Genomic DNA, 17,152 nt, shown 5'->3' with positions numbered 1-17,152 from the left:
GCAAATTTTTGAAGAACTATACAATATACACAATTAGCATATATTCTTCATTCTGCCTTAAAGAACTATAATAAAAGCCACAGAAATTTTCCAAAGCTTTCATATAGAAAGAAATAACCAAGTAATGTGTTACCATAAAATTCTAATACCAAACTTTTGTAAAATTTTGGATAACTAATATTTTGTCTCTATCTTCCATGTTGGTTTTCTATATAAGAAGATGAACATTCTAATCACCAAAACATTAAATCTTAGTAAAAGATGTTATGGAAAGTAAACATCTAACTGCCACCACTGACACCTGTCAATTTCATCTATAATAAGCATTGCAGATGGTGTGCGGAGCCACAAGGGTAGAATAAATAACATCAAAGGCCAAAACAAATAATACAAAAAATCAAGGTAGATTACATTTAAAGAGGAAAGAGAACACAGATGCACTCAGATAAAACTAAAACTGCGTGGTTTTAAGTCAAATAATTTCAAAATGTAAAGTATGTTGCTACCTTTTGCCAGAAATCCATAGAAAACCTCATGTACCAAATGTCACACTGGCTGTAATCAAATCGCCCAAGAATAGTCACATTAGACTCACTGGGTTTAATTTTATCTATATCATCTTCCATTTTGCCAGGTTTCCAGCATACAATGGCATTTTCACAAGACTTAAAAAAAAGACACGAGATAAAAAAGAAATGTTAATTGTAGAACTGAATTTTAAACATTATAAACAAAGCTTTTTCTCAACTATCATTTCAGAATTCACAGCTCTTTAAACCTGGTTATCCCTCAACTGAGTCCAACGATATACATATTCATTTGTATTTGCAGAATCAGTATCTACACTTACAGATTATCAAGATTTTAACAATACAAAAGCATTACACTATCTAGAATATTCATTTTTGAAGTCACAACTTCTCTTCCAAACCAAGTTTCAGCCTTAGACACTTTAGCATACAGAGACTTAAGTATTTTACAGCAAAGATAAAGTTATTAGAATACACGGTTCTTCAATATGGCCCCTGCTAATTCCATCTTTCCCTATTTCACTTCTAATTTCCTGCGGTTCCAATCTCCTGTGGTTCCCTTTATACAGTTAACTATTAATCCTTCGTCTGCAGTATCTGTACTACATGGTAGGTACTCAACAGATGTAGGAAAGCTAATGAATTCATAGAAGGGCCTTACAGATCAGATTATACAGAAGGCCATAAAAGCAGTTATTCAGTATCCCGACACTGGTAAGGGGACGGGAGCAAAATAGGTTGAGTTACACCTTGTCTGTGCTGCAACAGTGAAATCTTTACATACATTCTACTTTAGGAACAAGCGGTGAAGAATACAATGGGAGAAGAAAATGCAACACAGAGGGCACTATTTATATTACTGTGTAGGCTAGTGGTTTGCCAGTTAAGGAATCTTTGGCAATGTCTCTGGCTTCCAGTTAAGAGAGGCCAGAGAATGCTGAAAACTGCAGAGCAGAGAATGGCTCCTCCCACAAAAAAGAACTGTCTGACCTCATTATCTCAGACCCCGGACTGAGAAATCCTGGTGGAGGTGAAGGGTGCTTACTGGCATTTTACAGGACACATTCCACACAACCACATATGGTAGCCCTGTGGGGTTCACTGGCATTTCAATGGTTTAACAGCGCAGTCACAGGGAGATTAGAGAGTGAAGAACATGTTTTCTTCTTCTCTGCCTTTTTTAGATCATATAAAATCCCAGGGTTACAGATCCATTATACAAGTTCTTTACTGTAAAGTACCTTAGAGAGCACCCAGTCTGGTGACTCTTTTAACTGCACAGTTGGACTGACAGCCTGTAGAGCTTTCTTTAAAAATACATCTTGGCCCCAACTCCACTGAATCACAATTTCTGAGAGAGGAGGCCAAAGCAGCAGAATTGTAACATAGCTCTTCAAGTGCTTCTTACTGACTGTACTGGCAAAGGACCCTTAGTCAGTGAAGTCCCCTCACAGAGAGCTAAAGCATAGGGAGGTAAAAAGAGTCTACCCACACTAATGGATGGCTGTACTTGAAAGTCATCCAGAGAGTTTCTAACAATTACAAATCCGCAGGTCCCTGTGCCAGATGTAGAATACATGGGGATGAAGCTTAGGAATCTGTTTTTACAATGTCCTCCCAGTAGTTCTGATGTGGAGCCAGATTTGAGACCACAATACTCAGTTCAGCCTCTTACCTAAAATGCAGAAATCTTTTCCTATCATCTGATTAAGTTCTAAGAGCAGAAATTTTAGACCTTCTGCCTTTTTACATCTGCTTCCAGCAACCAGTGAAGTAGAGGTACTTTTCCCTGTTTATCTCACTGAATACAACTTAGAAGTCTGAAGGGCAGGGAGGAGGCAGACTGGTGAAGGACCCTGGGACATGAGGGGCACTGAGTTCCTCGGTTTTCTTTTGCCTCCTTTCTGTATCCCAGACTGCATGCTAGAGAAGGCAGTGACTCAACAAAGCTAAAGACAAAACAAAGCCCCCCAAAGCCTACTCTCTCCAAAGGACCAGGAAGTGGTAACCCAGCATGAGAGAAAATCTTCAGGTAAACAATACCACAGAAAAAACTGTGGACCCGCCCACACATGAACCAGCAAAGTCCCAGTGGGGATCCCTTCTCACAGGTGGTAACTGAACATTTCAAGTACAGAATACCCTGCTGACTCCTCCCTACCCCTCATAGTAATGACGTGACTCCTCCTCCTCTCTGGCTGGGGTTGTATTAGAGGCGGCATAGCAAAGAGTCAAGAGAAGTGGGCGACAGAGGATGAGATGGTTGGATGGCATCACTGACTCAATGGACACGAGTTTGAACGAGCTCCGAGAATTGGTGATGGACAGGGAGGCCTGGCGTGCTGCAGTCCATGGGGTCGCAAAGAGTCAGATACAACTGAGCGACTGAACTGACTGACTAAACTGAGCAGAGAGCCAGGACATTCATAACCACCTACCACAGTGTCAGCGGACAACAACCAGGGAGCAGTCATGAGGGCTCCAAACCCCTCCCTGCTAGGGTGGTGTCAGCAGAGTCCCCGTAAAAAGCGTGAACTCCTGCCCCATAGAAAAGAGACATCACCACCAAGTCAACCAAGTGGGGAACGTCCCCTGCCACCTGCCAATCATGAAGCAGCATTCACTTTACAGCTGAAAATGTATCAAAGGAAGCCTGTTGTAAGAGAGCTAAATAACAGCCCAAGTTTCCTAACAGTACCCAAAATACCCATATCTCCATCAAAATTCATCTGTCATACCAAGAAATGTAAAATCTCAACTTTAATGAGAAATGATAACAAGAGACACAAACAATGAGATGACACAGATGTTACAACTGTCTGACAAGGATTTTAAAGCAAAGAGTCGGACATGACTGAGCGACTGAACTGAACTGATCATAAAAATGCTTCACCCAAATACAAAATTAAAAGTTCAAAATCTGGAAAAAAAATGGTTCAGTAAGAAATTACAAACACACTTAGAATACAGTCTCAGCAAAGAAAAGAACCATGTGGAAATTTTAGAACTAAAAATACTATAATCAAAATAAAGAACAACTGAAGGGCTCACCAGCAGAAGAGAGATGAGAGTAGTAAATTCAAAGTTAGAACATAGAAATTACCCAATTTGAACAAGACTTGAACAAAGAAGTTACTAACTGAACAAAGAAAAACAGACTTATTAAATGACAGAGTCTCAGGGACCAAACGAAAAATCTAAAGTACCAATACAGGAGAGCGGGGAGAAAGGAGGGATACAAAAGAATTTGAGTGATGGCTGAAAAAATTCCCATATTTGGGACAAATTATGTCCCCTAAAGACCTAAGATTCAAGACAGTAAATGAATCCCTCAAAGACATCAATATCAAGCAGAGCACAGTCAAACTTCTGAAAACTAAAAATAAAGGAGGAAAAAAAAAAAATCCCCAAAGCAGTTAAGTCAGAAAGAATACCTTAGCTATAAGGAAAAACCAATTCCAATGGTGGCAGATGTCTCATTACAAATGACAGAGACCAGAAAGAGGGGGAACAACACTGTTCAAATGTTTAAAGAAAGAACTGTGAACACAAAATCCTCTATTCAGTGAATATACCCTTCAGGAATAAACGGGAAATGAGGACATCCCTAAACTAAGAAAAACTAAAAGAATCTGTCAACATTCTAAATCAATAGCTACAGAATGTTCTATGAACAGAAAGGAAATGATAAAAGAAGGAATCTTGGAATATTAGAAAGGAGGAATGAACAACAGAAAAAGCAAAATGAGTAAACACAAAACTCTCCCTCAAGTTTTTAAATTCTGCTTGACGGTTCAAGCAAAATTGTAATATTATTTACTTAAGTTCTCAATTGTAAAGGAAATATTTAAAACAATTATAAGTATAGGACAAACTGGGAGATAAGCTTCCTATACTGCATTTGAAGTGGTAAAATGCTGATATACTGATGATCACATACATATATTGCAACTCCCAGAGCAAATATAAGAACAAAACAAACTACACAAAGAAATACACCTAGAGGTAGTACAGAGAAATCAAATTTGAATTTTAAAATATGTGCATATAACCTACAGGAACTTAGGGGAGAAAACCCAGAAAAATGCAAAAAAAAAAAAAAAAAAAAAAAAGCCAGACAGTGTAACAATTGAAAAGTTAAGGCTCAAATATAAACAGTCTAAATTTACAAGCTAAAACAGTTTCTCAAAGTGAATTAAAAAACACTATGACCCAACTGTATGTTGTATGAAACTCACTTCAAATGTAAGAATACACGTAGATTAAAGGTAAAGGGTTTGAAATAGTTATACCATGTAAGCATTAATTAAAGGAAAGAAAGAACTGCTACACTATACTATAAGATACTATATAGATATACTATACTATAAGACAAAAGGAGACATCAAAGCAAAAAAATCTACCAGAGATAGAGATGGACCTTCCACAATGACAAAAGGGTCAAGCTACCAAGAAACAGCAATACTAAATGTGTATATGCTAACCAACAGAGCTGCAATATGTCACAGAACTGAAGGAGAAAGGGAAAAATTCATGATTATAGTTGAAGACTTCAGCACTTAAGAGCAGACAGACATCAACAATGACACAGAAAAATTCAACCACATTCAACCAATAGGATCTTGGAGAAGGAAATGGCAACCTACTCCACTATTCTTGCCTGGAGACTCCCAGGGATGGGGAAGCCTGGTGGGCTGCCATCTATGGGGTCGCAGAGTCTTACACAACTGAAGCGACTTAGCAGCAGCAGCAGCAGCAACAACCAATAGGATCTAGCTGACATTTACAGGACACTCCACCCAACAATAGAATACACGTTCTTTCAAGCTCCCATGGAACATACCCAAAACAGGCTCATAAAACAAATCTGAAAAATTTTAAAGAATCAAAATCATAAAGAATATATACTGACTGACCAAAATGGAATCAAACTAGAATCAGTAAGAGAAAGATAATGAAAATTTTCCAACACTTAAAAACTAAATGGGCTTCCCTAGTAGCTTAGTCAGTAAAAAATCCGCCTGCACTGCAGGAGACCCAGGTTCGATCCCTGGGTTGGGAAGATCAGATCCCCTGAAGAAGAGAATGGCAACCCACTCTAGTACTCTTACCTGGAAAATCCTATGGACAGAGGACCCTGGTAGGCTACATACAGTCCATGGGGTCGCAAAGAGTCAGACATGACTTAGTGACTAAACCACTACCAAAAACTAAATAGCACACTGCGTATCAAAATTTTTGTGAGAAGCAGCTAAAGCAGTGCTGACTGGGAAATTTACAGCACCAAAAGCTTACATTAGCAAAGTCTTGACTAAATAATCTAAGCTCCCAAAACTAGCAAACAGAAAAACAAAATACACTCACAGGAAACTAAAAAAAGGAGACAGAAGGTAACAAAATAATTTTGACAAACTCCTAAAAAGATTGACAAAAGAGAAGAAGATATAAATTACTGATTTCAGGAATGAAACAGGGGCTATCACTAAAGACCTTGCAGATATCAAAAGGATAATAAGCGAATACTCAAACAGCTCTCCACACATAAATTTTATATTAGATGGGATGGATCAATTCCTGAAATAGCACAAACTACCACTTCCCTGGTGGCTCAGACGGTTAAGCGTCTGTCTACAATGTGGGAGACCCGGATTCGATCCCTGGGTCGGGAAGATCCCCTGGAGAAGGAAATGGCAATCCACTCCAGTACTCTTGCCTGGAAAATCCCATGGACAGAGGAGCCTGGTAGGCTACAGCCCATGGGGTTGCAAGGAGTCGGACACGACTGAGCGACTTTACCTTACCACAACTCACCCAATATGAAACTTCATTCAAACAAGTTTTAAGGAAATCAAGTTTTTAATTTTTAAATTCCTCCTCAAAAATTTTTAGGCCCAAATGCCAGTATTATTGATATCAAAACCAGACAAAGACAAATAACAAAACTTTAGATCAATATTATATCTCATTAATACACATAAAATTCTTAAAACAAAATATCAGCAAACAGAATTCAGCAACATATAAAAAGAATTATACAGCATGACCAAGTAAACTTATTCCAGTGATTCAATATTCAAAAACAATCAGTGCAGTCCATTGCATTAACAGGCTAAAATAGAAAAAACAATGATCATATCAATTGATGCTGAAAAAGCACTTGACAAACTTCAACACCTATTCATGGTAAAACTCTGAAAAATTTAGGCAAAAGAACAACTCTCAATTGGATATAGAACATCTACAAAAATCATACAGCTAGGACTTCCATGGTGGTCCAGAGTGTTTGGCAATACAGGGGACATTGGTTTAATCCTTAGCGGGTCAACTAAAATCCCACATGCCGCAGGGCAACTACGCCCGCGCACCACAACCAGAGAGCCCATGTGTACAAGGAAAGATCCTGAATGAGGTGACGAAGGTCCCGAGTGCCGCTACTAAGCCCTGACACAGTCCAAAAATAAGTACTAAAACAGAATCATACAGCTGATACATATAGTTGCAAAAGACTGAATTCTTTCCCCCTTTAACATCAGAAACAAGCCTAGAAGTCTGCTCTTAACACATTACTGACCAGAGACATGTTAATATATCTTTTGTTACCTGAATGCTATTGATTGGAAATGTATCAATGTTTTTAGAGTGATACAATCAACATCACTGTGTGAAGTTGTTAGAGCTTAAACTGTACCAAGGGTTCATCATACAACTTATGACTGTCATTATCACTTACATTTTGTTCCAACTCTGTGTATATTATAAACATAAAATTTTCAGAAGTGACATGTCACGAAATTTTGAGGAAGAATTTTTCAGTGAATTTTATGTGGATACGTTCTATGTCTGAGTGACATATATACTAGTGTCTCAGAAGATGATAGTTCTTCAGAATTTAGTTAATTCAGATGATGTGAATATCAGACCAACAAAAAAATCTTAGTGATTCTGATACAAAGTGAAAATGCAATAGTGCTGGAGACTGCTCCTGTACTTCTACAGAAAGGTGGATTGAAGACAACATTTCACAAAAATTGGAGGAATTACAGGTATGCCAGGTGTAACTGACTACAGGCACCTGTACAGTTTAGTGAAATAACAGAACTAATTTTTGACTGGTCAAAATAAATATCATCGGTCACAGGAGTTAGTTTCTGCAAAAATTCCCCAGTCATTAATGAGTTAACACTGCTATTCAGTGTAGCACCAGAAACTTGTCAGTGAAATGAGACAAAAAATGGAAAGTTCTTTAAAAATTCAGTTCAGAAAGGAAGGATACAAAAACTGTCCTTATTTAGAGATGAAATGATTTACGTAGAAAATCCCAAGTAATCAGCCAAAAAAAAACACCCCACAAACCACCCTTCTTGAATTGTACGTAGTTAAAATAGATAGGATTCAAGATTAATAGACAAAATTTCTATATATTAGCAATGAACACAAAGAGATGGAAATGAGAAATACCATTTATTATAGTCACTCAAAAAAGAGAAATACTTAAGGTATACATCTAACAAAGTAGGTAGAGGACTTGCATGCTCAAAACTACAAAATGCTGGGGATTTCCTGGTGGCTCAGCGGTGAAGAATCCATCTGCCAATGCAGGAGACATGGCTTCGATCCCTGATCGAGGAAAATCCCACCTGCCACAGAGCAACTTAGCCCATGCACTGCAATTATTGAGCCTGTGCTCTGCAACAAGAGAAGCCACTGCAATGAGAAGCCCACACACCACCACTAGAGAGCAGCCCCCACACGCCACAGTGAGAGGAAAGCCTACGCAGCCAAGCCCACCACAGCCAAAATCAAAATAAAAAATTATATTTTAAAAAACCTACAAAATGCTGACAAAAAATCAAAGAAGGTCTAAATAAATAAACAGACATACCAGTCAAGGACAAGAAAACTAAGCAGAGTAGATATTAATTATCCACCAAACTGATGCACAGGTTTAACACAATTCCAATTAAAATATTCCTTACCCCTAAAGAAATTCCAGCGAGATTTTCAGTAAATGTAGACAAGATAATTCTAGACCTTATACAGAAAGGCAAAGGAACTAGATGAAAATAATTTTGAAAAAGAATAAAGTGGAAGAAATTATTCTACCAATTACAAGACTTATTAAGGAGCTAGAGTAATCTAGCCTGCGTATGTAGTGCTGGTAGAGGGAACAGAACAGAATAACCAGAACAGCCTCCTACAAGCATGGCCAAACAATTTTAAAAAAGTGCAAAAGCAATTCAGAGGAAAGATAGGCTTTCAACAAATGGCACTGGAACAACTGGGTAAACTATAGGCAAAAAACGAACTTTTTACCTAAATGTCATACAAAAACTAACTTAAAATGGACCATAAATTTAATACAAAACATTATAAAAAACTTTTGAAGGAAACACAGGGGAAAATCTTTAGGATCCAGGGCTTAGTGAAGAGCGTTTCAAAATAATAGCAAAAGCATTATCCATAAAAAAAAAAAATTTAAAAAAAATCAATAAATTAAACTTTATCAAAATTGAAAATATTTGCTCTGCAAAAGACCTTGTTCAGAGAATGAAAAGACAAGCTACAGACTGGAAGAGAAAATTTGCAAACTACTTATCTGACATAGGATTTAGAACATATGAAGAACTTTCAAAACTCAACAGTAAAAAAACAAAACATATCCAATTAGAAAATGAGCAGAAGATACAAAGAGACATCATTGAAAGGATATATGGATGGTAAATAAGCACATAAAAAAGATGATCAACACCACTAACCATCAGGGAAATGTAAATTAAGACCATGATGATGTATCACTACACACCTATCAGAACAGCTAGAATAAAAAATAGTGACAATACCAAATGCTGGCGAAGATTCGAAGACACTGCATCTTTCATATATTGCTGGTGGGAATGTAAAATGGCACGGCCACTCTGGAAAATAGTTTGGCAGGTTCTTAAAAAACTAAACAAACGTAACCATGACCCAGCAATTGCCCTTCTAGGCATTTATCCCAGAGAAGTGAAAACTTACGTAAGTCCACACAAAAACCTACACACGACTGTTCAATAGCAGCTTTATTTATAACAGGCCCAAAACTGGAAAGGACCAAAATGTCCTACAATAGATGAATAAGGTTAAATAAACTGTGGTACATCCACACCATGGGTACTATTTAGCAACTAAAAGGGAGACCTACTGACATATACAGCTTGGATGGCATTACACTGAGTGAAAAATAACCTTAAAAGGTCCCATACAGAAACATTCTTGAAATGACAAAATCACGTGCGATAAAATAACATACAGCTACACATACACTTACAACGTCAGTTTCCTGGATTTGATACTGTATATATAAGGTGTAACCAATGGGACAAACTGGGTGAAGGGCAATGTGAAACCTCTCTAAACTGACTTTGAAACTTCCTGTGAATTTAATCTCAAAATCAAAGGTTGAAAAATAAAAAAGTAAAACTGTACCTTCATTGGTAAGGAAAAAATAAATAATCAGGCTCTACCCAAGAAACAGTGAAATGCCCTAAAACCTATACCAAGAAGAAACTGGATAGCAATTTGTTCAAATCTGACAATCCTAAACGTTCAGATGACATCACCAACTTCCCTAAATTATCAGTAGAAAAAATATATATCAACATACTAGAGCAGGGGCTGGCAAACTAGAGCCCATGAGCCAACTTCATCTATTTGTTTTTGTACATGTAAGTTCACTAAAATGGACACGAACATTAAAAACAAAAACCCAAAAAAACCCCTACTACTGGCTTTAGATATTGGTAATTTTACAGTAACACTGGAGATCAGAGAATATCATCTTGCAAGTTAACGTTTTTTTTCTTACTGGAGCACAAATTATAGTTCATCAGAATGTTTTATGCCTAAAATAAGTTTCTGAATTTTCAAAGTATCATGAGACTTAAAAAAAAAAAAAAAGCAATTTTCCATCTGTTACACAATTTATCAACTGCATAAAAAACTGTGCTCCCTGCAGAATTCCAACTCACACAAACAATGGAAATTCAGCTTAACAGCAGTTACCATACCTTGGAAAGTATCAAATCACCTAACCATCGCACACAATCGACATAATTTCTATGTATGTCTCTGGTAGAAAAGTCAGGAAAATGAATTTTCTGAGAAATAAATGGCCTGAAATGGAAATATCAAAAGTTTAGAGAAAAATGTGTAGCAGAAGCTCACTAATTTTTTTTAGGATTTATAAAACTCTGAAAAGAAAAACAGATGAGTATTAGTTCGTCTGTGTTCCTATAAAACTAAATACCTTCTGATCTGTTTATTGGGAACTAAAATCCCCTTCTGTTGTTTCTACATTTTACTCCATTATTAGCTCGCAACTGAATTTTGTATTCATCCTATCAAATTTCATTTATAAAAACTGCAACTTCCTGCCTTACTATATATAGACCAAAATCAATTACTTCAATTCTGGCTATCCTAACCAATAACAAAAGACATCTGTTTAGAGCTTAAATTTTTTCACAGAAATTGCTAAGCTACCAACTCAATCCTTTCATATTAACAACGGTCTATGAAAGTTAACACACCTACCTTATTTCAAAAGATAGTCATCTTTCAGAAACAATGACACATTTCAAAGTCTGGTAAAGATAAAGTTAGTGAGAATCCTGCCTAGAACAACAATTTTTGAAGATGATCTGACAGGAATTTGACATTTATTAGTTAGAACTTTTCCTGTATTTAGAAAAGTAAAATATGGCACAATTTTTCCTTAAAGATGTTTGTGACAAAAGCATAAGCTAGAGAAGTTGCTACCAATTCTTCAGTTAATTAAATGTATACCTAACATTTCTAATCTAGTAAGTGATTCAGTTTTTAAAGTGAAGTAACTGAAGAAGTATCATATATCATGAATTAGTTATATCTTGGGCACAAGTCTTCTCTTTGGCTTTTCCCTCATACATAAAAAAGATATTGAGCTCAATCATTTCAAATACATTTTCCAATTCGTGGGATCTTTTTTTCACCTTTTTTTGGTGGCTCACAGGATCTCAGTTCCGCAGCCAGGGACTGAACTAGGGCCACAGCAGTGAAAGCCTGGAATCCTAACCCCTCGGGGCTCAGGAAACTCCCAGATCTTTTCTTTATTAAAACATTAAAATGTTATTAATGACTTGATATAAATTCTTAACTGCTATAGCTTAACTGCTTTTTAGCCAAATATGTATTATAATCTATGGTTAAACCTCTTTCAAGAAGACCAGCATAATTCACTGTTACTTTCTGTACGCTGTAAAATACAACTTCTATTTATTCCAGAGTTCTAGAAAATACAAAAACATAAATTTAATATTGTACTAACCCCTGGTGTTTTAAAACAGAATTTAAAAGCTGTGCCAATTCTTAAGAGGCCTGAGATGTGATGACGGTCATTGTATTAAAATATTTACTTATGGTTACAAATTCAACTAACAATCTACTCATAATGTGGGTCGATAACCAGGGAATTAACTGCTAAAATGAAAAGAGCAAACAAAGTTAACATTTACAAACACAGGACAGTCACAGTTGAAAGAGTAAATAGCTTGATAAGATTCTGAAAAAGATAGTAAATTAATTAAGAACTGAGGTTTTTCAAAAATAAGAAAACTGAAAAGCTCCCACATATAGTCCCTTAGAACAAACCTCCTACTTTTGAATTTTCTGTCTAGTGAAGTATCATTTAAAGGAGAGTGTCTATCATGAATTAAAGCTAAGAACCCCATTGAAAAAATTATGACTTACTGTCTTCAATTAGAATTTACAGTGTTGACAAGCAGTGCTAATAAACATTAGCACATGCGTACCTAAATAAAATATGTGAAATGGGCTACTAAATTAAGATAAAAATATAACTGAAAGCGATTTTGAAAAATGAGCCACAAACATAATTAGATAAAAATAAAGGCTTTCATTTACATTCATTGAGTTTTATAGCATATAAATTATACCTTCAAGTTATTAAAAGGGGATTCTCAACTCAATACTGGAGACTTATATAACAATTTTTGAAAAAGTAAGACACTATTCAAAGGCATAAGATAGCATATTGCTTTAAATACTACAGCTGTTACCTGTTAGTTTTATTTGGGTTATAATCATAAGATTCCTTAATAGCATTCATCATTCTCTTTGAATTGATCCTCCAAAGTTTAAGAGAGTGATCCATACCACAAGACATTATTTTTTCACCCAAAAGATCATAATCCTGTATATAAAAAAGAAAAGCTTAAATTAAATATGTAAATTATTTCCCCAAATTATGCTGATTTTCACCTCATGTCCAGTACTGTGAAAATTATATTTCAAACCACAACACTAACATTTTGTGTTTCATATATATAGGCCATAGGTCGCAAAGTTTTTACCACTTTCAAGATTTAGTTTTAACTGACTTGTTATCACCACAATATATGAGCTTATGCAATATGGCAGGTAAGAAGTAAACTCTTTTAATTTAGTTCTATCTATTCAATTACCTTTAGCCAAATATTTCCTTTGTTTGATTTTGAAGGTGAACCTAATGCTGAGGTAAAACAATTATTCTGTGACATAAAAACCTGAACGGTTGTTATTTTTCTTCGTCCAACCCAGATGAAGCAATGAAACTGGTATCTATCTGCATGTGAAATTAGGAGTCCTTTAAACAACTGAAATTTACTTGTACATCTAAGCCAAAACACTTAGATAAGTCGGGTACCTTGGTTTTAGAGTTCACTTTTTAAATGAATAAAGAAAAATATGTCTTAAAAAGGAAGCAACATTTCCTCATTTGCTGTTTACTAATTTTTAATGAGCTCCTAACAGATCATCTATTGTAACAACCTTATTCCACCTCATCTCACAGATCAGACACTGAGGCTCAGAGATAGTTACTTTAGCACATGGTACATGTGTCAGTGACAATCTCATACAATCCTTCTAGCAGTGAACTCCTATTGGTACAAAAGAGATACAAATTAACCCCTGCTTTCATTTTAAGAAATAACAGTGGAGAGTTCTATTTAAGGAGAGTACTTTCCTCACTAATCTAGATATTCTATGTTAATCCAACCTTTGAATCAATCATGAACACAGTTTTACAAAAGCCTGAGAGCTTCAGGTTTGGTGTTTATTGAATTCAGAAGTCTGGCAGCTGCTACTTTTCCTAATAACCTCACTGTCAATGGCAACAAGACACCTCTAGAGCCAGGAGCTCTCATTCAGTTTTTAAGGAAGGACAGTAGTCTTTGTTTTTTCACACATAAAGCCAGATGGAATTCTGCAAGTTCTAGAAAATCCTTTAAGGTAGGTATGATTCTCACAAAAGCATATAGGAATATTTAGTACTTCCAATTAAAATATCACATGCTTCAAAATATAATGCCCTTTAAAAATAGTTAAAAAAAAAAAACTGAAGAGCTCTAAGACTACTAAATAAGTAAGCTACACACAGAAGGTAAATAAACCTAAACAACACAAAATCTGAAACTTAACTAAAGACACTTAATATCACTACAACAGATCAACAGATTGTAATACAAAGCATAAAGACAACACCATGCCATCAAAGGGAAGTTATCTAAAAGTCAGTGTGAACAATACCTCCTAGAAATGAGTAACTTATATTTCAACTTCAAATAAAAGGTGAAAAAATTTCTTAATTGCCAAGTAGGTTAACCTTTTCCTTTAATAACTGAGAAACAACAAAAGGTAACTTGGTGATTTTAGATTAAAAAAGGAAAAGAACAAGTTCACAGAATTCTTTCATGAGAATCCAGGTGCTGGTAAAACACGTGCAAGAGTACAGATAAAACACAAAGAGCCTACTTGCTTTATTTCTTCATCTTTAAGTTAAAACCTTATCTGTCACAGTAAATGAAATAACTGCCTGCCAAGCTACATGAAACAAACTACGTGCTTTCTTATAGGGATTGTTCACAGCTTTGTAACCTGAAGGTCACTGCCCTGTAGCTTTCAACTTACAGCACTTAGAACTTCATCTCTGTGCCCTTCTACACCTCCAAATATTGCCACCAGAGTGTCCGTTTGGATATTCCATAATCGTAAAGCATGATCTAGTACAGACATAAAAAAATTAACATAAACTTTTATCATTCATTTACTGTGGACTTTTAATATCTCTTTAAAGAAAAATCTACCAAAGTTTGGACTTAACTCATTCACAGTAATGACTAAGAAGGAATCCATATCGTATAGGAACTTAAAATATTTATATTACTTGTAGATTTAACTAGGTATGAGTTCAAACTTTCAAGGGTACTAGTTTTTCCCTCTACCATACCCACATTTACAAATTGAAGAGGACAAAGTAGATTTATAAGATCTCTACAGTAAATCTAAAAATATGATTGAAACATACACATATTGGGACATTATTTAGAGCATTATGGACCTTTCACAAATTCTATAACTGTAATCTGAGCAATCTCATTTTCCACTGAACATCAGCAACAAAATAAATAGAAAGCAATATTCATAAATACCAAGCAGAGTTTGAAATATAACAATGTCTATACTGTGTAATATTAACATATAATACAACATATTGTTAGTAGTGGAAATAAACATTGCTACAAAAATGATTTCTTTTTGTAGCAATGATTTCAATCTGCATCCAAGTTTTACATTTCTCTTGAAGATATATGTACCTAGGAGTGTAATTCTATGTTTAGCTTTTTAAGGAACTGCCAGATTGTTTTTCAAAGTGCTTACACATTTTACATTCCTACCAGCAATGGATGAAGGGGTTCCCTATTTTACTGTCTTTTTCACTGCCATCATCCTAGTAGGTGTGAAGTGGTTATCTCACTGTATTTTTGATTTGCATTTCCCTAATGATTAACAATACCCACTCCAGTGTTCTTGCCTGGAGAATCCCAGGGACGGGGGAGCCTGGTGGGCTGCCATTTATGGGGTCACACAGAGTCAGACACGACTGAAGCGACTTAGCAGCAGCAGCAGTGATTAACAATGAGTGCTTTTCCATGTGCTTATTGGACATTCTTGCCTATTCTTTCAAAAGATGTCTACTTTCAAAGCCTTTGTCTGCTTTTAATTTGGTTGTCTTTTTATTACTGAACTATATGACCTCTTGATTTAAGTCCCTTATTAGATACACACTTTGCATATCTTTTTTTTTTTCCTATAAGTTGTCTTTCCCTTTCTTGAGAGTTTTACTTGCAGAAAAATTCCTGTTCATTTTGAAAAGCTGTTTGAAAAATGCTCTAACACAATGGGGGAAGAGCAAGATTAAGAAACTGTGATATTAAGAACAAGTAAGGCATTATGGTCTATGTTACCTGTAAAAGAATATCTGAGCCCAGTTACTGTTATTAACAGAAGAGAAAAAGTTGTCAGCTCTCTTCTTAGGTGTCTATTTCCAAACAAGCCTTGATAGTTGAAAAATCACATTGAAATATTTTTCATGTAAGAGTTTTAATTTGAGGATATCTTTTAATATGGGGGTTAGGTTATAGGTGTGATAGCTGTTAAGAAAAGAATACATTTGACTAGAATAATAATGTAGAAATGAAAAGAGAAAGGGCAATTAAAAACAGAATGTAGAAATAAGAACAACTCAAATCACTTTAGAGAGCTCAGAAATTTAAGAATGATTCAGAGGCCTGTCTGAACCCAAAATAAACTTACAATGCCAACATAGGCATACATAGCAAGACAATGCTTTCTCTTTGTAAGGAAGGAAAATATTTAGAAGAGCTTACACTGGATCACTTAGCATTTTAAGGAATCCTGTAGGGAATCTTTTATAAAATGGAAGCCTTATAGAGAGAGGCAAAAAAAAGCATCATGGATTTTCAGATACACTATTTCTTATTACATGGTTGGAAAGCATCAGAAATTTGCTAGACTACCTTCAAACTATTAAAAATGTTGCAACTTCAGTGACCTGCCATTAAAATTAATACAGTTTAGTATGATAATTCAATTGAGGATAAAGTTCTAGAACAATCATAATGCAATATGGTACATAAGGGTAACATACATCTAATCCTCAGTGTCAATTGTCTTATCTACATCTTACAGGAACCGTGTACTTCATGGTCCCATTCTCCAGTTCTTGGTTTGGGGATGCTAATGTAGCCCAAAATTTTTCTAAAACTTATTTTGTTTTAAATTTGGAAATTTCCCTTAGACTAGTTTGTCCCGAAGTCAAACAAAACAAAACAAACAAAAAACCCAACTCACTCCCAAATAAATACAACTATACAAGGAAATATTTGTTTCTCTTACCTTTACTTACTGACAGGAGAAGATTTGGATCTCTTGGGTGGAATTTCAGCTCATTGATAGCATTTCCATGGCCAACATAGTGCTATAATAAATTTAAGACACTTCAACTTTCATATAAAAATCAATAAATTCATTTTCATTAATCTTCAAAGAATGGAAAAATAATTTCACTTGAAGTAGTGGTTCTCAACCTTGGCTGCATATTAAAATCACCCAGCTTGAAGGAAAAATAAATGATACTGAAGTCCCATTTGCAGATATTCTGAGCCACAGCAAGGATTTAAAAGATTCTCAGGTGATTCTAATGTGCCCCCAGGGTTAAAGTGATTTGTAAAATTTCTTTTAGT

The 17,152-nt window shown here is 35.5% G+C and overlaps 1 protein-coding gene across 3 annotated transcripts in view; it reads right to left on the bottom strand.

Annotated features, from left to right (window-relative positions):
• Positions 1-17,152, bottom strand: part of EED (embryonic ectoderm development) — a 32,056-nt gene that overhangs the window by 864 nt on the left and 14,040 nt on the right. The window contains exons 6-11 of one of the 3 annotated variants that reach the window (XM_068977034.1): positions 16,806-16,887; positions 14,517-14,608; positions 12,626-12,759; positions 10,577-10,682; positions 9,371-9,445; positions 507-665 (exon numbers count right to left, since the gene is read on the bottom strand). In XM_068977034.1, coding sequence (XP_068833135.1) covers positions 507-665; positions 9,371-9,445; positions 10,577-10,682; positions 12,626-12,759; positions 14,517-14,608; positions 16,806-16,887 — 648 coding nt within the window. The remainder of the gene's footprint in view (positions 1-506; positions 666-9,370; positions 9,446-10,576; positions 10,683-12,625; positions 12,760-14,516; positions 14,609-16,805; positions 16,888-17,152) is intronic. The other 2 variants (XM_068977035.1, XM_068977036.1) reach the window with 2 other exon arrangements.

Source organism: Capricornis sumatraensis, chromosome 8, assembly GCF_032405125.1.
Source record: "Capricornis sumatraensis isolate serow.1 chromosome 8, serow.2, whole genome shotgun sequence".
NCBI classification, from domain to species: Eukaryota; Metazoa; Chordata; class Mammalia; order Artiodactyla; family Bovidae; genus Capricornis; species Capricornis sumatraensis.
This window is presented reverse-complemented; position numbering and strand designations above follow the sequence as displayed.